The sequence below is a fragment of the Nanorana parkeri genome, unplaced genomic scaffold (genome assembly GCF_000935625.1).
Source record: "Nanorana parkeri isolate BGI_ZX_2015 unplaced genomic scaffold, ASM93562v1 scaffold426, whole genome shotgun sequence".
Classification (NCBI taxonomy): domain Eukaryota; kingdom Metazoa; phylum Chordata; class Amphibia; order Anura; family Dicroglossidae; genus Nanorana; species Nanorana parkeri.
This window is the reverse complement of record NW_017306694.1, coordinates 684,366-708,689: the sequence shown is the minus strand read 5'-3', so window position 1 is coordinate 708,689 and position 24,324 is coordinate 684,366. Positions and strand designations below refer to the sequence as shown.

The 24,324-nt window shown below is 46.0% G+C and overlaps 1 protein-coding gene across 1 annotated transcript in view; it reads left to right on the top strand.

Moving 5' to 3' along the window:
* The window catches only part of SOX5 (SRY-box 5), a 230,170-nt gene that overhangs the window by 170,318 nt on the left and 35,528 nt on the right, over positions 1 to 24,324 (top strand). Inside the window, exons 9-10 of the mRNA XM_018560020.1 lie at positions 4,716 to 4,801; positions 22,842 to 22,985. Coding sequence (XP_018415522.1) covers positions 4,716 to 4,801; positions 22,842 to 22,985 — 230 coding nt within the window. The remainder of the gene's footprint in view (positions 1 to 4,715; positions 4,802 to 22,841; positions 22,986 to 24,324) is intronic.

Here is a 24,324-nt window from a genome sequence, read left to right as displayed (position 1 = left end):
ATTGGGGTTGATGTGAAGTGTATGGATTGGGGTTGATGTGAAGTGTATGGATTGGGGTTGATGTGAAGTATATGGATTGGGGTTGATGTGAAGTGTATGGATTGGGGTTGATGTGAAGTGTATGGATTGGGGTTGATGTGAAGTGTATGGATTGGGGTTGATCTGAAGTGTATGGATTGGGGCTGATGTGAAGTGTATGGATTGGGGCCGATCTGATGTCTGAAGTGTATGGATTGGGGCTGATGTGAAGTGTATGGATTGGGGCTGATGTGAAGTGTATGGATTGGGGCTGATGTGAAGTGTATGGATTGGGGCTGATGTGAAGTGTATATATCGGGGCTGATGTGAAGTGTATATATTGGGGCTGATCTGAAGTCTATATATTGGGGCTGATCTGAAGTCTATACATTGGGGCTGATCTGAAGTCTATATATTGGGGCTGATCTGAAGTGTATGGATTGGGGCTGATCTGATGTCTGAAGTGTATGGATTGGAGCTGATCTGAAGTCTATATATTGGGGCTGATCTGAAGTGTATGGATTGTGGCTGATCTGATGTCTGAAGTGTATGAATTGGAGCTGATCTGAAGTCTATATATTGGGGCTGATGTGAAGTGTATATATTGAGGCTGATGTGAAGTGTATGGATTGGGGTTGATGTGAAGTGTATGGATTGGGGTTGATGTGAAGTATATGGATTGGGGTTGATGTGAAGTGTATGGATTGGGGTTGATCTGAAGTGTAGGGATTGGGGCTGATCTGAAGTCTATATATTGGGGCTGATCTGAAGTGTATGGTCAGCCCCGATATATAGATATAGATCCATACACTTCAGATCAGCCCCAATATATAGACTTCAGATCAGCCCCAATCCATACACTGTGAAGTTAATATATTGGGGCTGATCTGAAGTGTATGGATTGGGGCTGACCTGATGTCTGAAGTGAAGGCATTGGGACCGAATATGTTGTGTGTGTACCATGTAATTCATTTTTGCACTCATAGATTTGCTGCTAATTGCAACTTAAACTCGTTAATTATAATTTGATGATTGCGTTGAACTTGCTTGCTACCAGCAGCACAACTATGAGTGCAAAAATGAATAACAAGCGAAGACGTCAATATGCTATTGTGCACTGGCACGTCAGTTGCCTAATGGCGCCCAGGTGATTGGGCCCTGAATGTGGAAGAGGTTGCTGACCTCTGGTGTAAAGCCAAAGCATCTTTCTTAGCTGTGGATGGATTCTGGAAGGGTTTCCTATGGGCTGTGTCCTCTTTGGAGAGATTCACTCTCTTTAATTGACCAACTCACCAGAACAGGATGTAAAGGGAAGTCTTCCAATGGGAACACCTGTAACTTCAGGGAGATTATCTCTCACTTCCTGTTGCGTCCGTAAGACATGAATTAAAGGACAATCTCTAGGACACACAGCAAATAAATAATGAATCCAGTAGAGAAAGGATAGGCAAACGCCAGCCCTCCTGCTGTGGTGCAGCTACAAATCATTAGGCATAGCATCCTTGAGCTCCTTAACTTTGACAGGAGAGCGGAGGGCTGTGTGAGGCCTAAACGTTACCTGAGAACATCCAGTGAGAGCTCAGTGGGATTGATCAGCAATTAATCTATGATGGTCCCTCAATTTACATCCCGTGCATGTTGGTGTGGCTGACCGCACATGGGGGTTCAGGCCTGACGCAGCCCTTGTTCTCCTATGGAAGTTAATGAGCTGAGGATTGTAAATCATTGAACAGCCCTCCACCTGACCAAGTGGGAGAGCGATGCCTGATGGGAGCCCCAGTATTTAGATGGGTCATCTTCGTTAAGTCGTGTTCTTGCTGTTAAACACTCTCTAGTTTTACCAGCCAAATTAAAAACCTTTTCAGTGTTAATTAGCATCAGGTAATGGAACATCTCGAGGACGTTTAGGGTTCAGACCGCACGCTGATTCGGTTAATTGTAAAGAATCATTGCACTATCCAGATAATGTTCCTGCCGGGCTGTGTACAGAGATCTCCTCTGTAGGACAATGTAACATAATGTTTCTTATAAATAGTGCAAAGGAAAATATCTGTGTGGCCTCCAGCGACCAAGCTTATTGAGGCCGTCCTTCTACTGGCATAGGTTAGACGGTAAAATCAAATTATCCGGCCGCAACGGGAAAGACCACTCGTGTTTATGCTGTGCTTATAGTATCAGCTCACCCAAAAATGAGATTTCACTTCCAGGCTGCATCTAGTGGGCTGGGGTCTTCTCTGTCTATCATTTGGGGACTTTAGTGGTGCAATTTGCTCCAGCTATATTTCCCAGCTCTGTGAATACACATCTTGGGGTGTCCCAGCTCCTCCTTATGTATTCTTATTTAGATAAAAGAAAAAATCCATCAGGGATAATGGGAGCCCCTCATAATGGGCACAGCAGATGTGCAGACCCAGGAACTCAGAGCAAGGATGGTGGGAACTCCTAATAATGGGCACAGCAGGTGTACAGAGCTGGAAATTCAGTGCACGATTGGTGGGGGCTGCTCATAATGTGCACAGCAGTTGTGCAGACCCAGGAACTCGGCACAGGGATGGTAAGAGCCCCATATTTTGGTCACAGCAGATGTACAGACCCGGGAACTCAGCACAGGGATGGTGGGAGCCTCTCCTAATGGGCACAGCAGGTGTACAGACCCGGGAACTCAGCACAGGGATGGTGGGAGCCTCTCATAATGGGCACAGCAGGTGTACAGACCCAGGAACTCGGCACAGGGATGGTAAGAGCCCCATATTTTGGTCACAGCAGGTGTACTGACCCGGGAAATCACAGGGATGGTGGGAGCCCTTCATAATGGACACAGTGTGAACCCATGATGCCTGTTCAGGGTTTAACTTTAAAAGGTGGTTACAGAATGGGACTGTTACTATTAATCTGCAACATTTTGAAGCATTTGGCAGCTGAAGTCTGGTGTACTAACCTATAACTTGAAGCATCACTTTCAAACTACTAAATTGTATTTCTGTAGATATTCTGAGGAATGTTGTGTTTGTTGTTTGAACTGTTTATTGGTAAATATCAGAGAATTAACTTTTTCATGACAGCCCATTCAGACAAATCCCCAATATGCGTCCCGCTCTGTCTCTGACGATAGATGCGCCTGAGAGTCGCTGCGCTGGAGGAAATAGGGCCTTGCGCTCGCCGGGACACGTTTTCTGGATCAATTGCGCACCGACCGCCCCCGTATGACCGCACAGAGATAATCATATCACACTAATTTAATGGGCAAACGCTTCGCTGATCCCAATTCACTGCGCGGGAAGAGCCTAAATATCCCTTTCCACGTAGTTGCAAGTTTATCGCATTTAATCCGCCCGTTGATCGCATCATTGCAGTTCACTAAAATGCGCCTTGAGCCGTTCTATAGGGGGCGTTTACGTCAAAGAATCCGTCCGTAGAAGACAGTTCGTATAGTGACAGCAAGGGGCCTACGTCACTCAGGACCATAGTGCAGTCAGTTGTTATGTCATAGGAGAGCGTGTCTTGTACAGCTAGCACAGATAAATGTCTAACCACAGTGATAGGCCGAAAGTTTCCAACACATTTCCAATCAAACCAGCACAAGGCAGGGTAGGTCATCCCCAGGAGGAGCAATAACTGTTATAAGCTCTCATTATCGCATGCAGATCTGCTGCTATGTGCCTATGTAGGCAGGCACCAAACTTTCCCATTTCTGCAGAGAAAGGGGAGCGGGTGGTTACCAGATGATGCCGAACAATGCTGCCATGCACAGAAAATATGCACATTGTACAATCATATCATTACTAGACAGTTACAATGGGGTTATGGAAGAATTAGACAAGAACTTCACAGTCACCGGGATTTAAATAATTGTGTCATCTCTGAGCCGGCATCTTAGTCCAGGAAGTAGATAATGACCGTACGCCGCAATACGCTCACCCCAATGCAGGTCTGTACGGGTGCGGGTGCCCCGGCTCGGACGCAGACAGGATCTATCCTGTCAGCGTACGGGTACGGACACCAGCTCCCACACATACGTGCAGGGCGGATGAGCGTAGGGTGGCGTACGGCCGCGTACTCCCATAGAGAAGGACAGGGGCTGTGTACTAATCACACACACAGCACGGAGCTGTACGTGCCGGCCCATTCCCGTGTGAATGAGGCCGTAGTGTTACAATGACACATTACTGAGCAGGCTGCCCTTATTATGCATAATATATCTGATGACAGGTCCACTTTAAGAGTGAATATTTAGACTGTTGAGATTGGTGAAAATATTGCACATTTGATAGAAAAATGGCCCCAAAAATGTAGTTTTCTGTATCGATTTTCCTGGCGAGGGTCTTTTCCAATAACAGACCGACCTCGTCGGGAGAACCGATCCTTCCTCCGAGCAGATCCGGCGAAGTGTGCTGCAGTCCGCACAGCTCACCCGTTTTGCCCTGAACGCCCAGTGAAAATAAAAAGTAAAGATAAAATTAGTGAAAACCAGTGAAGGATGAGGTTTCCGCCTTAATTGCCTAGCGCCTTTTATCCACCAGCCGCTCCCGGCTGCCATTGTGCGCGGCGTTGGTAAAAAAAAGCAGCACAATGGTCCTTTTCATTAGGCCTGTACGCGGCACACAAAAGGCGGCTTTGCGAGCGGAGAATGCTGGAGTTTAATTTGCAGGTGGAGAGGAGATAAAAGGTGATGACGCCTCTCTTATTCTCTCACTTAGGTGACCCCTACCCCGTTCAGCTGATTCCCACTACCATGGCAGCTGCTGCCGCGGCAACGCCAGGCCTGGGGCCTCTCCAACTACAGGTAAGGACTCCAAACAATGAGCAAGGGGAGGGGGGAGTTCTGCACAAAATGTCAACATATCACCCTACTTAAAGGGGAACCCCATTGTCTAAGCAAAGTTGTTATCAATGTGATTTGTGACCAGCCCAATGTTATTATTGTTATCAGTGTGTTCATTCTTATTGTCCCTCCTTACCCCCTCCCTTTTAGATTGCAAGCCCTCAAGGGCAGGGCCCTCCTTACCATCTTGTCTTGAATTGTATTATGATTGTAATGTCTTCCTTATATTGTAAAGCGCTGCCCAATCTGTTGGCGCTATATAAATCCTATATAATAATAATATTGTAGATATATTTGTACATGGGGCAGACACATTCACTCAATGCATACACAGACCCGCGGCCTAGTAGTGATGCTTAGTGACTGTGGTTTAGGGCTCATTCACACCACACAGCACACGGTAATAACACAATTCTTGAAACACATTGCAGTGCTTCCTTTTTTATCCGATTCATATTTAATTGTTATGCTTTGGCGCACGTAGTGATGCGCTACGGTGCGTCGGAACACCCTGTGCAAAAAAGCAACGTGGCCTATTTTATTTTTTCAGCTCATACCAAAACTAAAGGGAATTTGCCTTGCTCTGGTGTTTGGGCTGCTTTGTGCGAAGCTTCACAACCCTGCTGGTGTGAATGAGCCCTTACTGGCCGATCTTTGTGATCAAGCCTGTAATGGAGGAAAAGATGTGATGAGGTGAGATGTACCAATTTCAACTACCCTCCTCCTACGGAACAGGTGGCATAGTAGATAGCGACTGTTCGATTTAACATTTGAGCTCCAGAAAATATTTCTGGCCATCTTATTGAAACTCTAAGTCCCCTAGTCGCCATGTCGCTCAAAGGTAAGCGCGACAAAACGCTCAAGACAAGGAATACCATTTGCTTATCTTGAGCGTGACAACGCGATCAAGACGAGGAATCCCATTCGCTTATCTTGAGCGCGACAACGCGATCAAGACGAGGAATCCCATTCGCTTATCTTGAGCGCGACAACGCGATCAAGACGAGGAATCCCATTCGCTTATCTTGAGCGCGACAACGCGATCAAGACGAGGAATCTAATTCGCTTATCTTGAACGCGACAAAGCGATCAAGACAAGGAATCGCATTTATTTCTATGGCCCCTGTTCACACCTGACTGTTTTGTTGCAAGCAGAAAAACATCTGTCGCTGGGAGAAGTACATGAGTTACTTTTTGGCACATTACAGTGCTTTTTGGTCCCATAGACTTCAATGGGAAACATTGTGCAACAGAACTCTCAGGTGTGAACAGGGGCCATAGAAATTAATGGGATTCCTTGTCTCGAGCATTTTGGCACACTTCGATTTCAGCGACAAAATGCCCTGGTGGGAACAGAGCCTTGGGGAACATTAGCTGGAAAATGCTTAGAGCCTGACGAATATTAGACTTTGAAGGAAACCGCTTGTGTGTACGAGGCCTAAAGCTGATATATCTCAGGGGATGTTGGCGAGTCCTGGCTAAGGAAAAATTATTCATATGGACACTGAAAAAGCTTGAAAAGTCCCTCTTGGACCAGTCCTGAAGTCGGGTCCCCTGGGTCATTGTTCTTTAGAAGTTTCCGCATCACTCTCAAGCATTCTAGAACATTGTTGAACACTTACAATCGTCACCTTGCTTGTCACACTGCGCAGGTTCGGCAAGATTGCACCTAAATGACAAGTAGTGTGAGGAGTCCTGGAGTGAAAGGGTTAAGAGGCGCGGTAAATATTACACTTATTAATGTGGTGGGAGGAAAGCCGGAACAATGCAATTTAATCATTGACTTTGCCTGTGTGCAGAGTCCGGATTCAGAGGACAATGGACTCTTATCTCCCGCTCTCCCTCTCTGCTGGGGTCAGAGCTGTCCGCTCTCTACATCTTTTCTGTCTAAACATACAGAACGCGCCATTGTGCACCACACACCCCACACGCTCTTAAACTGTATGTCCGGCCCAAATTTTTTTTAGTTTTGTATGCAGCGGGAAAGGATTAAAGCCTCAGTCAGGGTATTACTGTTATCTTGGGTTCCATTAGTGTATGACTGCACAATTATTAAAAACACGCTTTGCATTCGCTTGCAGTTCTTAATGAAGTGTGCCCACCTCTCAATGCCTCGCTAAGGTGCCCACTTATTGTAGAAGTTGGGGGATGCGCTGGCCTTGGCCCCTAGCTTAGAAGTCCACATTTATATGAAGCACTCCCCCTAGGGACTGGGACCCTCCACGGTACACCCAAAATCAATTTTGACAATGTAATGAGATGTTCTTGAGCTTGCTTCTCCTTTGTAGTGTATGCACCAATGACAGGTCCACTTTTAAGATGACTGTGGCTCTCGCCTATATGTCTCTTCTGGCTTTCATCACTTGTCAGGGGTCAACTGTCAATCCGAGTTCATTGTCCCAGTGACCAGATCCGAAGGACAGACCAGAATAAACTTCCGGCAGGATATTTCCAGTCCTTTCATGGAGCTTCATCCTTGTGAATAAAAAGCATTCTTAAAGTAAAGCACCGGGTTTCAGCTGCCAGGTCGGCCTATCCTGAGCATGCTCTGTCTTTTAGGGGGCTCTGGACGTCCTATCCCTGTATGCACCGCCATTGCAGGCTGTATCAGACCTGAAATAATGTGGAATGAATTAAAGGGAAATCCCACTTTGACGGTTCAGAATTCTTTGCAGTGATGTCTATGTTAGGCAGAGACAGAAACTTCTGCCGGGAGATCTTGCTGGGTGGCGCAGCCGAAGCCCCCACCCATGACTTGTGAATGGCACTGTCACAAAAATGATGCGTAGTATCATTACGTGTTAAAATTCAAGTAAGCTGGCCTCCTTCACTAAACAAAGGTAGGCATGGCTCTGCTTAAACTGCCTTCCCTACCAAAAAGCAGCAAGACTGTGAATACTGGCGAGGGTAAGCGACAGCATGAAAATGCTGCATGGAGTGGTGTTTTTTTTTATTTTGTAGTAATAAGAGATTTATCAAGTAAAGTAGGAGCCCCCTTTAAGTTGTGTAGTGGGGGGGTGGGGGGCACCCTGACTTTGCACAAAGCTCTTGATGTACTGGGGTATGAAACTCACAAAGCAATTGTTCCCGTTTCCTTGCCAATAGTTTGCTAATCAAATTCCAACAATAGCGCTGATTAATTGGCACTAATACAAACGCAAGGAGCGCATACGGCGGCGGTTCGGAGAGCCTGGGTGAAAAGCGAACAGCAGCTGCTGGATGACTCTACCACGGCACAATTCATCTCCTCCGCAGCAATCCGACAATGCGAATTCATCCGAATCTCCCGCGGAGAGCCACGCACCCCTCCGGCTTCTCAGGTGAAGTAGAGGCCGCTATCTTTCTCCCTTGGATGTGACCGACTGAAGACACAGGGTGGACAAGGGAGGGAACTGGCAGCATAATGTTCACCTACAGGTAACTCTGGCGATTATTAGGCCCAGGATCTGGTGGGAACCCTAAATGAACCGGACGTGGCACAATGAGTTTATATCTTGGCGTTCCAGGAACCGGAATGTAACATTTCAGCAGTAGCTGGAACGGTCTGTATACAACGCGACATAAAAAAATCATTGGACAGAATATGTTATGATTGGAACAGTGTTGGCTTTGATTACAACAAAGCCCATCATGCAAAGTGCCGTAATCGCAGCCAATCAGCCGTCAGTTGATATGACCCCTTGCAGCCAATCAGAAATTTGTGCACTTTGAGGTGTGTTTTTTTTTTCTTCTTTTAAATGTTCCGCGTGCCTCAGCCGTGCACCGCTGTGTGATGGATGGTGCAAAACACGCATGCGTACGTGGATCGTATCGGCATTTTATACTGCGTGGTGATTTGTCTTTTAACATTTTAGCATTGTTTTCACTTATTTTACATCCTCAGTTACAACTCTGCACTTCTAATCTCATGCAGCCTCTTTGCAGGCACTTCCTGTCTACATGCACTCCGGTGGTGGCTGAGTGGCATTGCTCAGGGCTGGTTTTCTGATGGTGACAACACTAGATTGTGACAGCGTAAAATTTATTGAAATGGCCGCTTGTAGTCTCTGTGGGACAACGCAGGAGCACAATTGGAAGACAGAGCGTTGTCACCCTATAACAGGAAGTGGCCTTCATGGCAGCATCACCCTGGGATTATTTAAATGGAAGCTGCAGATTTGAAGATATTGAAAACGTTTTGACACTTTTAATAGCTTATATGAGATTTTACTGGTTGGGTTTACAGACATTTAAAATGTAATTATTCAGACATTTTTATTATAAAAAAACATTTCAGACAAATTATTATAAAGCCGCCCCCTCCCTCAGTCGTGGAATGAACAGACAGATGTGCAGTTTTGCCGCGGTCGCCCGCTGTTGGGGGCTGTAAGGTTGGTTGGCGGTGGCTTCTGGTTTGATTAATATGAGCCAGCTGTGAGAGCGAATTATGTGCATCTGCTAGAGGAGAGACAACACACAATGCCATGAAACAGGAAGGATTCCGCAGAATATAGGCTGACCAGTCTTAAAAAGCGACCCGGAACCCCTGCCCCCCCCGCCCCTGGGCAGGTACAGACTCCGAGCCCTACAAAGGCTTTGCCTGGAGGTAGTTTGTGTTCAGTGTCACTGACACGGCGATCACAAGCCAGGAGGCTCCCCGGAGCTGTCTGACATTTGGACAAAGAAAGGGGGGGAGCGCAGCCCCCCTCCCCTTCAAGTTTATTTTCATATTTCTTGCCTGTGGCGACTTTGTTCTCTTTTTATTTTACCAACCAAAAAACCAGCGCACAGTCAAACCTGACGGCACTCCGCATATAGAGCCCATCCGACTGTCCCTACTCCCGCCGGCATGTCACATGGTCCGCCTATAGAGCCCATCCGACTGTCACTACTCTGGCCGGCATGTCACATGGTCCGCCTATAGAGCCCATCCGACTGTCACTACTCCCGCCCGCATGTCACATGGTCAGCCGTCTTCAGCCAGAACACATCACCAATATTTTTATCTTTTATTTACAAAATGTGGTTTTTTAAAATATATTTTGTAACAACACATTACAAAAGCAACAGTATGGATGTTCAGCAATGAGACCAATAAAAGGGTCACCAAAACTCTTGGATCACCCCAAGGTGGATGGGAAACATAACCAGAAACTCCAGTAGGGCCTGTGTTGACGGACATTTCCGGTGGTCAGGTTTTACCTTTGCACACAAGCATGCAAAGCCCACTTGAAGCAGGTTAATTGCAGGTCAGAAGGAGATCAGCTGCAGGACAAATGCACCAGTCAATGAATTCTCAAACTGATGTCAAAGTGGCACTGTTGACCCAATCCCAAAGCCTGTCCACACGAGCCCATAAGGAGATCTCATAGCTGGAGAGTCCAGGAGACATGAAGGCTGTTTCAGATTCTACCTATAACTGACATAACATTTTTGGGTCCCTTAATCCAGCCTTTCTTAACCACCGTGCCATGGCACCCTGGGGTGCATTCTGGCTTCATCAGGGGCGCCTCAAAATGTTGTGATGGTAGGACAGTGATGTGAAGGGTGCTTCTATTGTAGTAAATAATAAAATAACTTTTATAAAAGTGCACAGCAGCGCATCCAAACTGCAGCATGCACTGATTTTAAAAACTGCCTTTCTCTGCAAGCCGCCCCCACTGACCACCATTCATTTTTCCAGTTTCCTGTTTCTTTTCCCCCCACAGTAGAGTGTAGGTTAGGCAGCAGGGACCAGGCAGGCCCGTACTGTTTAATGGTGGGATTTATGAAGCGTTTAATAAATATTAGCGAATGTACAGCGCTAGGGGCCCAATTGCCACATAATTAGATAGGTCTATTCTAATAGTGATTTATAAATGTGACAGTCGGCTCTACAAGTTTAAACAGAGTCCCGGCGGCAAAAGTCGCCGGAAGTCTGTTTAAACAGCCCCGATGCTGGCGACGTACACTGTACGTCGTCAGTCACGAAGGGGTTAATAAAGAAAAAACAATTTGCTTCTATATTTTGTGCAAACAATGCAAAAGAGTAAAAAACGTGCAAAATATATATGTGCAAAAATGTATAATCATAAAAATGTCTTTATATCTTAAAAGTGGATAAATTATCTCATAAAATGTATATTCCATGAAACATAAACCTTACAATTCCACTCATTTCTATCATATCCAACGTGATCAGTCCATAGTCCATAAGTGAAAATATAGATGTATTAATAATGTGAAAAATATATCCAATCTGTGAAATTAAATCAAGTCCCAAAGTGCTTGATTATCTCTCCAGAGATCGTATTTGTGCCACGCAGTCACCCCCTCAAGCGTGCGCACTCACCACAATAAGATGGCTGTAAATTGATAACCAGAAAGCTCACTGATAGACCACGATATCCCAGCGTCTTCTTTAGATGCTTTCACAACCGGTTGTTTCGTTCTATGGATGCAAGTTTTTTAAGTTTTCTTAAATAAATGGTCTTGACTTACTATACAATGAGGAGCTTTTTTTTCTATAAATGCAAGGATCTATCGATCTATGGGATATCTTTGTGAAGGCATCTAAAGAAGACGCTGGGATATCGTGGTCTATCAGTGAGCTTTCCGGTTGTCAATTTACAGCCATCTTATTGTGGTGAGTGCGCACGCTTGAGGGGGTGACTGCGTGGCACAAATACGATCTCTGGAGAGATCATCAAGCACTTTGGGACTTGATTTCATTTCACATATTGGATATATTTTTCACATTATTAATACATCTATATTTTCACTTATGGACTATGGACTGATCACGTTGGATATGATAGAAATGAGTGGAATTGTAAGGTTTATGTTTAATGGAATACAGTATACATTTTATGAGATAATGTATCCACTTTTAAGATATAAAGAAATTTTTATGATTATACATTTTTCTATACATATATATATTGCACGTTTTTTACTCTTTTGCATTGTTTGCACAAAATATAGAAGCAAAATGGTTTTTATTTATTAATTTGCACTTTGGATTATATGCACAATTGGCTGATATTGATTGAATAATTTATAAATCACCATTAGAATAGATCTATCTAATTCGCTGCCAATTGGGCCCCTAGCTCTGTACATTCACTAATATTTATAGCCAGGTTGTCTATAGTGCAGCAGCTTTTCATATCTAGCTTCTTTTAGGATTACCTAAGCACAGAATTGAAATAACCTTCCTTGAAGTGTTTAATAACAGTCGGTATCGGTAAATAAATATGGAGGCGTGACCCTGCGCTGCATCAATACGCGGGATCAATAACCATCGTATTTGTCTGCGTTACCCGGAGAGGAGGATACAGGAAATATTGTGCCATGTTCGGGGCACAGAGAATTACGTATAATTACTCCTATTATTGTGGGAGCGATAACAGGCTTAATTATAGAAAGAGCCGACCAGTGAGGAAGGAAATCCGTCAGCTCTCGTCTGTGTTCAAGTTATATATGTATATGGGGGGGGGGGAAACATGTTTTCTTCATTACATAGTCAGGCTCTGCTTCCTTCTATGTAGGACGGCACAGTCACTGCACTCTAGTGTTCCTGTCACTGTAGTCTGTCAGCCGGCTCAATCTAGCTGTAAACTCTTTCATTAATTTTATCTCAGCAGCTGTTATATGTTATATGTATTATTTCAAGAGCTAAGGGTTAAAAAAAAGACACATGTCCACTGAGTTCAGCCACACGACGATGATGATAATAAAATTCAACATCCACGGGACACTAAACCGACTGTTAATACCGAGGAAGGCAAAGAACCCCCCTATAGGCTGATCCAATTCAGCCTCCTTGGGACACTAAACCAACTGTTAATACCGAGGAAGGCAAAGAACCCCCCCATAGACTGATCTAATTCAGCCTTCTCGGGACACTAAACAAACTGTTAATACAGACGAATGCAATGAACCCCCCCACATATAGACTAATCCAATTCACCAATTCAGCCTCCTCAGGACACTAAACCAACTGTTAATACTGAGGAAGACAAAGAAGAACCCCCCCCCCTCCCCCCCCCCACACACACATCCAAATTCAGCATCCTTGAAACACTTAACCAACTGTTAATACCGAGGAAGGCAAAGAACCCCCCCCCACACACACACATGCACATATATACTGATCCAATTCAGCCTCCTCGGGGGGGGGGGACACTAAACCAACTGTTGATACCGGGGGAGGCAAAGAAACCTTTATCCCCCCCACATATAGACTAATCCAATTCAGCCTCCTCGCGACACTATACCAACTGTTGATACCGAGGAAGGCTAGGAACCCGCCTCCCATATATAAATCAATACAATTCTGCATCCTCCGGACACTAAACTGACTGTTGATACAAGGATGGCAAAGAACCCCCCCTATAGACTAATCCAATTCTGCATCCTCCGGACACTAAACTGACTGCTGATACCGAGGAAGGCCGAAGACTCTCATTAAGAATAATCCAATTTGCTCTAACAGGGAAATGAATATGCTTCCTGATCACCAGAGTCGTCAGATATTCCCCGGATCAGCAATCTACAGTGTTATCACCTATGGATAGTAACATCCAGGTATCTTTCTGTCCATTTAGAAACACATCCCGTCCTTTTCATATTCAATCCACAGATCTGGTTAGGACTCACTCCTAGGGAAGTCTATATCACATTTTCGCAGCTGTTACTGTAAAGAAGCTTTTCCTAGTTCACATTTTTACAGTTATTGTAAAGAAGCCTTTCTGTATGCAGAGGATAAACCTCTTTTCCCTCCGGGCATAAACAGTGACCCCTCTCCTTGCCATTACAGTGATTTTTTTTAAGGTGGACTACCAGGCAAGCCGCTAAATACACAGATACAATAGATAGTGTGTATGGAAGCTGTTATAGCAGGATTTGTATTTCTGTCCATCCAGTCCTGAGATGCGCACAACTCTGCCACACAGCACAGTGCTGTCTGGCAGGTCAGGAGACCTGATTTTTCTCTGTTGCTGTTCAGTAACCCATGCTGGTCTTGTCTGTGACTGGACAGTGAAAGAAGAAGAAGCAGCAGGCTGATGAGCTCATCAATCGGCTTTCTCCGCCTGTCAGCACGCACCTTATCAGCACATGAGTGCTACAGCACAACTGATTGACTCCTTGTGCTGCTTCTCCCTCCCCCAGTCTGAGCTCTGCTGTACAGGGGCTGGAAGAGGCTGATACCAGGTCACATTCAGTTATTTGTATAAAAAAAATTAATTAATATAATGATCGTTTACTCTATGGACAGTGTAAGTATTCATGAAAGGTCATCAATAAGCATAAGTGACAGTGAGAGAATCAACAAAGCTGTATATTAAATGACAATATGGAACAGCAAACATTTAAATATGTCAGAGTCACATGATTCTAACACTTTAATGCTAGCGCAGGATTCCTTCCCGCTGAACATAGACGTCAGTTTCCCTTTAAGAGCTGTTCCCGTCATCACAATGTAAGGGAGCAGAATATAGAGTGTCAGCTCCGCGCGCGGTGCTCCGTCCCCGCGGACATTAGGAGCGTTTTATCATCCGCCGTTATTGCGCAAAACGCGTGCGGAAAGGGCAAGCCTGAAATTAAATTCTATTTGGGCAGCCGTAACCTTTGAAAAGGCTGAGATGGCAGCGAACGTATTTCTTCCTCTTTCCGAGCCGCTGCCACGATGTTTGATAGCGGGAAGGCATCCAAAGGGCACGGCGGGATAATAAATTATCTGCCAGACTCGCCCTCTGGCGCCCCTTGTGTACCGAGGTTTCCACGTGGTGCCAGTGACCTGCGAATCTTGTCACTCTCAGAAACGGCCGGGGTCAGAGCCAGCCGGGAACACACGGCAGAGGAAATATCGCCAACGCAGGAGAGGGATGTGGACGCAGCAAATGGGGGGGCTGGTTATAGGGCGAGGGGAACATTTGTGTAGTCAGTCCGCATTGTCCATTTCCTGTCCCGGGGCGTATTCGCAGAGAAATAATTCTGTCCTTCCAATGTTAGTAAACGGATGTCGGCGGGAAGGTGAAAAGGGATGAATATCGGACAGAAACGTAACAAATCCTGTGACGCTACACTCCGTGTCCTGAGTGCCTCGGTGCGCGTGCACCTTCCCTGCGCGCGGCCAGCATTCGGGGTGTCCACCCCGCTCTCCGCAGTGTTCCGGCAGCGCTTTTTGGAACTGATCATAATGGATTTTTCCAGCTGGCCGATGATTGGACTGTCAGCGCCAAATACTGAGCATTAATGAGGCAGAAGAGCCAGAGATTGTTGATTGCCGGGTACATCCGTGCAATTACACCATTTATTATGTTCCCTTAATTTATGTTTATTTAAAGTCCTGTACGGCCGCCCGCTAAAACCAACCGAGAGATAAAACTCGCTTTCAGCGCTTTCTCAGAATCGCAGCGAAAAGGTGATGGTCTCCGGGGACTGTCCGGATGATGCCGGTCCCAGTATATGAAGGTTGGTCCATGGAGGGACGGTGCCGGTCCCAGTATATGAAGGTTTGTCCATGGAGGGATGGTGCCGGTCCCAGTATATGATGGTTGGTCCCTGGAGGGATGGTGCCGGTCCCAGTATATGAAAGTTGGTCCATGGAGGGACGGTGCCGGTCCCAGTATATGATGGTTGGAACCCTGAAGGTTTGTCCATGGAGGGATGGTGCCGGTCCCAGTATATGAAAGTTGGTCCATGGAGGGACGGTGCCGGTCCCAGTATATGATGGTTGGAACCCTGAAGGTTTGTCCATGGAGGGATGGTGCCGGTCCCAGTATATGATGGTTGGTCCCTGGAGGGATGGTGCCGGTCCCAGTATATGATGGTTGGTCCATGGAGGGACGGTGCCGGTCCCAGTATATGAAGGTTGGTCCCTGGAGGGACGGTGCCGGTCCCAGTATATGAAGGTTGGTCCCTGGAGGGACGGTGCCGGTCCCAGTATATGATGGTTGGTCCATGGAGGGACGGTGCCGGTCCCAGTATATGATGGTTGGTCCATGGAGGGACGGTGCCGGTCCCAGTATATGATGGTTGGTCCGTGGAGGGACGGTGCCGGTCCCAGTATATGATGGTTGGTCCATGGAAATGTCCCGGGTTCAGCATTGAACACCTCTGCAGGGAAATCTCATCCATGATACAAAGAATTCAGGAACCATTCAGGACCACGTTACAGGAGCAGGCCAGCAGCGGCCCCAGTAGTATACTGTATGCTGGAGGTCCAAATGACCAAACTGGCCACTGACGGTCAGATTTTGGTCTGTCACCCCATCAAAACATATCACCGGATATCAGGGCCAGTCTTCTACTACAGCAAGGTTAGGTAATCTCAGCCCTCCAGCTGTGGTGGAACTACAAATCCCATGAGGCATTGCAAGACTGACTGCCCCAGGCATGACTTCCAGAGGCAGATGCATGATGGGATTGGTAGTTTCACCACAGCTGGAGGGCCGTAGTTTGCCTACCCCTGGATTTCAAGGCTCTCTGTCACTGAAACCCCAGCTCCACCTTAAGGAGAAAATTGTCGGCGCTACCTCGAATGGCGGCCATACACATAATGATCTAGACTAGGGTTAGGCAACCTTGGCACGCCAGCTGTTGTGGAACTACAGATCCCATGAGGCATTGCAAGACTTTGACAGCCCACAGGCGTGATGGGATTTGTAGTTTCCGCATTAGTGGTTAAACAATTGCTTGATTCTCGCTTCTCTCCCACTTGACAAATCGATCACAAATCTGATCATATATATATAATCGCTCCGTGTATGGCCACCATAACAAAGTCAGATTGAGCCTGCCGCATTTCCTAGCTAGAGGATGTCCAGCATCATCTAGCTCTTTCCACCCCAGCTTGACTGTGAAGGAAAGAGCAGTATATGAAGGACCAACCTTCATATACTGGGACCGGGACAGTCCCTTCAGGAACCAACCTTCATATACTGGGACCGGCACCATCCCTCCAGGGAGCAACCTTCATATACTGGGACCGGGACTGTCCCTCACCCGCCCCTTTCTTTCATTGGATTTTAGTTCTTTCAGTCATAGCCACATGTGGGCGTCGCCTAGTACGTTCTGTATGCAAATACAGCCTATGACGAAACTTGCTGCTCCAGGCTGACATCAAGGCAGTTGTATATTTGCATAACTCCTCCCAAGAGCCCGCCCACTGCTTGCATCAGTACTGAGGACTCTTGAGAGGAGTACTGAAGCAGAGGGCTGTAATGGTTTCAGGAAGCTATGTACAGCACCCAACCGGCCCCTCCAACCAGCCAAGATATAACTGCATTACAAGAAGTACAGAGACCCAGTGATGACATCACTGTTTCTAATGGAAGGTATTCAAGTATTGAACCTTATTAGCCATCGATTAATAGAAAATTGAAAGGTTTTATTTAATAATTGATTAGAATATTGATGGGGGGAGGAGGGGAGGAACCATCTATATATATATATATGAATCTGCACGTGACACAAGAATCCATATATGATAAAGATTTATGACATATACAGTATATATTCCTTATAACAAGGATCTTTCCGCCATCTATAGGCGGCGTGTGTGACCTCCTCCCTCCTCTAGAAGTGGGGAACGTATACGTTTATTGATGATTAAGCTGTAACGGTGCCGATAAATGGCGTGCCCGGTTCGCACGCTGAGCTGCGTTGGGTGATGGATGACCTCGGATCAGGGATGAGCTCTCCCGTCCTACTCTCCGGTAATGATCAGACACTCCAGCACGACATGAAGAGGGTCAATCAAATGGGTCGTACATCATATGGAGAGGCAGATGCTGCAACATATTGTGATAGATTCCAAACGATTATGTACTGCGCAAAATAAATGGGACATAAAATAATAAAAATATAATTATAGAGCGAGACACAAAGGAGGAGAAATATCACCACAAAGTATCACTGGAATTATATATTAATATAGCGCCGACATATACCGCAGTGCTGTACATGGAACACTGAGCCAGTTACATTCTCTGCAGCAGAGGAGCTTACACTCTAATGTCTCCCCACAGTCACACTATTATTAAACATTTACATAGCTCTGACATATACCGCAGTGCTGTACAGAGAACATTGAGCCAGTCACATCAGTCTCTGCACCAGAGCAGCTCACACTCTAATCCCCTCTCCCCACAGTCACAGACTATTGTTATTATACATTTATATAGCTCTGAGATATTCTGCAGTGTTATACAAAGAACCAGTCACATCATTCTGTGTACCAGAGGAGCTTACAATCTAATGTCCCTCCTCAGTCACACACTATTATTATTATTGTTGTTATTAATATTCATTTATATAGCTCTGACATATTCTGCAGTGCTGTACAGAGAACACTGAGTCAGTCACATCAGTCTCAGCACCAGAGGAGCTTACACTCTAATGTCCCACCACAGTCACACTCTATTATTATTTATGACTTGTGTAGAGATAAAGAGATGACACATGGATGGGTAGAAGTCAGGTAACCTACTAGTATGTCTATAGTACATGGACTCTTCCCAGAACTATGAGATGAGGACATTATTGAGTCCATGTAGTTAGCATCTTTGGTGTGAATTGAACTCGGGACTCCAGTACAGCAAGGTGATCATGCCGTGTACTTTGCTGGGGTGTATGATGACCAGGGGGCGCTGCATCAAATATAACACAATCAAGAGGCTTGCTATTGAGACGTTTCCACTAGGGCATTGGGAGTGCTGGACCATTGATTAGCATGTGTGGTCAGTGTGCTCCTCTCTCACCAGAACCATAGGAAGTGTGCTGAGCCCCCAGTGTACCCCGAAGGATAATTGGAGGGCAAAGGCAGCCCTGTGTAGGCAGAACTTTAACCACTAAAGGACTGTAAAGCAAAGCCATTTCTCCACAAGCCGGAAGCCCGAACCTTCTCTCTCCATACTGTGCGCCCAGCGAAGTATCTGCCCGTCACATTTCATGTTCCAACATCCGCCTGGGATTGGCTTCCTGCGCCAACTCTTTGTTCCCTTTCACAGCAAAGTTTTTATTCCAACTTCTTAAAGTACAGTAATTACTCCCGAGTTTGACTTTTGTTGGGACGTCAGTTTTGACCATCGCGCCCCCCCCCCCTTAAACTCACACGCGCTTCGAACGCTGAATTAATATTTGGGAGCACGTCAAAAAGTTGTCACATATTTTTTAAATCAGGTTCTTCTAAAAATACTTACAGCTGTGTTTAGTTTAGTATTAAAAAGTCGCCCACATACGTTCTCCGCCTCGCGAGGAACTCTTCGGAGCCTCTGAGCAAACATTACCTCATGAAGCGCTCTGAAGCGGCTGGAGGTGTCGGAGCGGCTGCGTGGAGATCGTCTGTTTATCGGAAGAACCCGGCGAACCTTTATGGATCTATTTTTAAGATGTAATTTGCTGAGTAATTGCTTCCAAATGTATCGCGTTCAATTCGGCGACTCTCCGGGGAGCGTTTGTTACGATCAGCAAAGTAACTGCGTTTTGTTTTCCGTCTGTACGCCCCCGTTGGGCTGCTGCGTCGCGCCTGGTTCATATCCAGTTCAGAAGCCCTCCTCAGGTTATGCACCAGGGCCCTGCAGAACAAATAAGAGATGGGGCAGTGGACTCAAATGATCAGAAGGGATCAAGGGATCGTGACAAGGCGCAGTGGCTCTGCTGAGGCCGCTTTAAAGACCGAGAAGGGAATTTATCAAAACTGGAACAGAGAAAATCTGGAGCAGCTTCTCTCTTCAGTTTGTTCAGGTAGGATTTGAAAATTAAAAAGAGAAGCTGATTGACTTCAGTGCATATCTGCTCCAGTTTTGAGGGGGAGCCCAGATTTTGAAGATCCACATGTAAAAAGTCTAAAACAGTTTGAGAGTCCGAAAACTTTTAATACTAGTATCGGTTCACAAACAACAGCATCCAACATGCAACACATTTCGGGGACTCGAAGACCTTTCCCTTTAACTATTTGCTGTATAGCAGGGGTGGGCAACTCTGGCCCTCCAGCTGTACTTTACCTACAAATCCCATGATGCCGCTGGCTCTGGGAGTCATTCCTGTGACTGTCAGTCTTGCAATACCTCATGGGACTTGTAGTTCCACAACAGCTGAAGGGTTGGAGTTGCCAACCCCTGCTGTATAAGGTATAGCCAGAATCGGCAAACTAGCAAAAAGACTTTGCGGGGAATTTATCAAAACTGGAACGGACAGAATCTGGAGCAGTTGCCCATGGCAACCTATCAGCATTTCTCTTCAGTTTGCTCAGGTAAGATTTGAAAATGAAACAGAGAAGCTGATTGGTTGCAGTGCAAATCTGCCCCAGTTTTGATAAATTCCCCCCATTGTTTACAGTTTTTGTGACGCTTTTTACGCTTTTAAGAGAACATCCAAGTCTGCGGAACGATGGCGGATTCTGAACCCCTCGCAGAATTCGCTTCTGACTGACATTTCTCACTGGAACATTTCGGTAATCGGCCCAGATGAATCCGTTTAGCTCCCTCACCGCCGCAAAGCTGAAAAGTGGAACCGTAACAGCAACAATCTGTGCTCGAGTCGTCGGAGAGCGCTCAGTCACTCCGATGTAAACACAGCACGTTAAGCGAGGCGGCGTTCACCGGCTAGGCCTTGTCTGGGCTCGTTTTACTCACAATTTGTCTTCCCCGCAAGGGCCATCAGCCAACCCAAAGTCTGCCATGCCCGACGAGGAGGCCGCAGTCTTTTCCTGCCGTGTTGCATTAGCTGTACGAGACAAAAGAAGAGCGCCTTGGAACCTCCCCAGAATCCCGCACATTTTACTACTGCGCTTTCAGGGAAGATTTTGGACTCTTCAGCTCGACCCAAGTGTCCTTTTCTTCCTTTTTTTTTTTTTAAACCGCATCTCTCCTTTGTTGCTCTCTCCTCCTTGAATCTCCGCCAGCCTGCCCACAAGGCGCAAATGTCACATCCGCTCACTGTCATGGAGAAAGCGCCATCTCTGAGCGTCTTCTGCCGTTGTGGAGTCGCTGTCTCTGCTGCCACGGTGCTCATATTTAGGTCATACATGGGGGACACAACAAAACAAACAAAACACTAAACTGATGAATAAATGGTGCAAAATCTCCACCGCTTCAAAAAATTGGAATGAACATTTATTTAGAAATGTCTTTTTTTGTGTGATTTTTAGTATCTCCGATAATGGAGAGATATTTGTCCATATTTTTTTCATGGATAGATACTTCACATTTACGAATGTTCACTAGTGCGATATTGTAACGGGATGTGTCGCCATTTTGACAAAATCTATTCAGAGTCAATGGGAGAAGCAAATAAGAAGTGATTTATTTTAAAGCTGAACTCCAGGCAGATATAATGACATAAGTTAATGCAGCTCTGTATTCGTTTATACATCCATAATCATATTAGAGCAATTAATGTAAACACTTAAATTGACTTATTAGCCTTTTGCAGCCCCTGACAGATCTCAGGCTAGGAGAGGAAGCAGCACAAAGAGCCAATAAGGGGTGATCATGGTATAACAAGGGGCATACTGATAGGAAGAGAGAGCAGAGTGATAGAAAGATAAGCTCATCACACTGCTTTTTCTCCTTCACTGTCCAATCGGAGGCTTGGGCAGGGGCGTCCATGCACGCGCATGAGGTGATCATTTAAGTGACGGCTGCCGGCGGCCATCTTGGTGATGGACGCCAGCAGAGAGAGGAGGAGACGTTCACCTGGAAGGATGAGGTATGCCGCCTGGTCCCCTCCTCTCTCCTGGCACTGTCGGGCTCTGGGTCCAAGTGCCCGACTTTTTAGCGGGGTGACACCAAAATGACTGTCCTTCATTTTGGGGACCTGTAAATGTTACTGAACTGCAGCAAAGAAAAATCAGGTCTGCTGCCCTGCTAGACAGGGCTGTGCTGTGGGGCAGAGCTTTGTAAATCTCAAGATTGGATGGACAGAAATCTAAATCCTTGGGCAGGTAAACAGCTCTTATATATGTATTCCATCTGTGTGTTTAGTGGTTTGCTTGGAGTTCAACTCCAGAAAAAAAAATTACATGAGGAATAGTCCTATACAGCATTTGTACATGCCATGCGGCTCTTTAGCAATTGAACTTGCAGGTATTGCAATGGTTGCGCATGCGCGATGATGTCACGCACATGCAGGAAGACGTCGAGGCAGGGATTCATCCGGTATCCGCTCCGGGTGACACCCGGCCTCGGGACGCCCCTGTCTATGCCACTTGGAGATTGTTTTCCTTGCAATGGATTGATTGAGTTCAGATCAGTTGGCGATCTTTTTAAATCCCTTTCCAGATTGTGGGTATCCAGAACCTTGTTTCTGAGGGACTTGGAGAGCTCTATTGATCTTGGCATGATGAGACCACACAGGTCAATAGCAAAGAGAACACCAGACCCTAGATGTCTCAGGTTTAGGAGAAAAGCGGTTCCATCTACATACTGCCTAAGGAGGTTCTAATCGTGGGCAAGTAATCTGGAAATCCAGATTGTAATTTCATGAATAATGGTAAATGTTGGGGGTGTACTTACTTTGTCCATACTACAAATCTGCATTTCATTAATTTATATCATGAGAATGAATACACCATGTCATTTGTTGAAGTATATCCCCTTTATCTGTAGGCACCATTTGGATGAAAAGCTAATATTTGCCTGTTAGGATATATTGAAAAGGTCCACAGTTTCCATGGGGGGTGTACTTAATTTTTCACATGACTGTCTATCTGTATTTTCCTGGCTTGGTTTTGCCTTTCCAGGCAGAAGGTCTCAGAGCTCTCTTGTCTCTCCTTGTGGAGGGATTGAACGGAGCTCTGACTATTGTAATCGGCTCAGTGTCCCCTAACAGACTGAAGATGTCATCCTGCGCATGTGACGTTTGTCACTTCACCCCCCTGAGATACGAAATCACAGAAACGGAGGTGACAGCGCCTGTCTTTTGGTGTGCTAAATAAATTCTCGCCAGGAGTGAAGGGCCCCGCAGCCGCCGGACAGAGGGCTCTGAATGATGCATGTCCTCATCTTTCTCTCTCTCTCTTTCTATTTTGCAGCAATTGTATGCCGCTCAGCTGGCTGCCATGCAAGTCTCCCCGGGGCACAAAATACCTGGCATGCCGCAGGGGAACCTTGGTGCCATGTCTCCGACGAATATGAACACAGAGAAGTGCACAAGCAGCCCTCCACCCAAATCTAAGGTACTTATCCGTTATATAGGAGACCTCCACCAGCACACAAATCATGCTTCTACCACACTACCATTCCACCATAGCTCTTTTTGGTAGATGCAGATGTCTATACTCACTGACTCTGTGCTTTAGTTTTTACATGCTGCATTTTTGCAAATTGTCAGTGAGCCCAGACATCTGCATACACCATAAGAACCAATCATCTCATTACAGACAGATCTACACACTGTATTAGGGAGTGCTAAGCTCAGTGTTTCCGTTCAGTTTATCAAGGACTGTTACACTAGTTTGGGGAAATCTCACCATCGTGGGAGGGGCAGAGACACAAACTACAGGGGGAAATCTGTGTGCTAAATAAATTCTCGCCAGGAGTGAAGGGCCCCGCAGCCGCCGGACAGAGGGCTCTGAATGATGCATGTCCTCATCTTTCTCTCTCTCTCTTTCTATTTTGCAGCAATTGTATGCCGCTCAGCTGGCTGCCATGCAAGTCTCCCCGGGGCACAAAATACCTGGCATGCCGCAGGGGAACCTTGGTGCCATGTCTCCGACGAATATGAACACAGAGAAGTGCACAAGCAGCCCTCCACCCAAATCTAAGGTACTTATCCGTTATATAGGAGACCTCCACCAGCACACAAATCATGCTTCTACCACACTACCATTCCACCATAGCTCTTTTTGGTAGATGCAGATGTCTATACTCACTGACTCTGTGCTTTAGTTTTTACATGCTGCATTTTTGCAAATTGTCAGTGAGCCCAGACATCTGCATACACCATAAGAACCAATCATCTCATTACAGACAGATCTACACACTGTATTAGGGAGTGCTAAGCTCAGTGTTTCCGTTCAGTTTATCAAGGACTGTTACACTAGTTTGGGGAAATCTCACCATCGTGGGAGGGGCAGAGACACAAACTACAGGGGGAAATCTCACCATTGTGGGAGGGGCAGAGACACAAACTACAGGTGGAAATCTCACCATTGTGGGAGCGGCAGAGACACAAATTACTGCAGGGAAATGTCACCATTGTGGGAGGGGCAGAGACACAAACGGCTTACAGATTTATTGCTGCACAGATTTTTACAATAAAGAACTGAAACAAGGCAACCAGTATTCTAAAGTTTTAGGACCATAAAGGTTAAGCCTATATTTCATGGGAATTATTCAAGCATCCTGTCTCCTTAATATTTTGTATTTCTGGGTATAAGGGGAATCACCCCGTTCACAGCAGATGTCTTTTTCTGGGCACAATGCAGTTTGAAGGGGCACTCCGGAGATGGAGCTTAAAACAGATAAATCAAAGTAGCAGATTGTGATAGAATTACATTTTTCTATTCCTTGGTT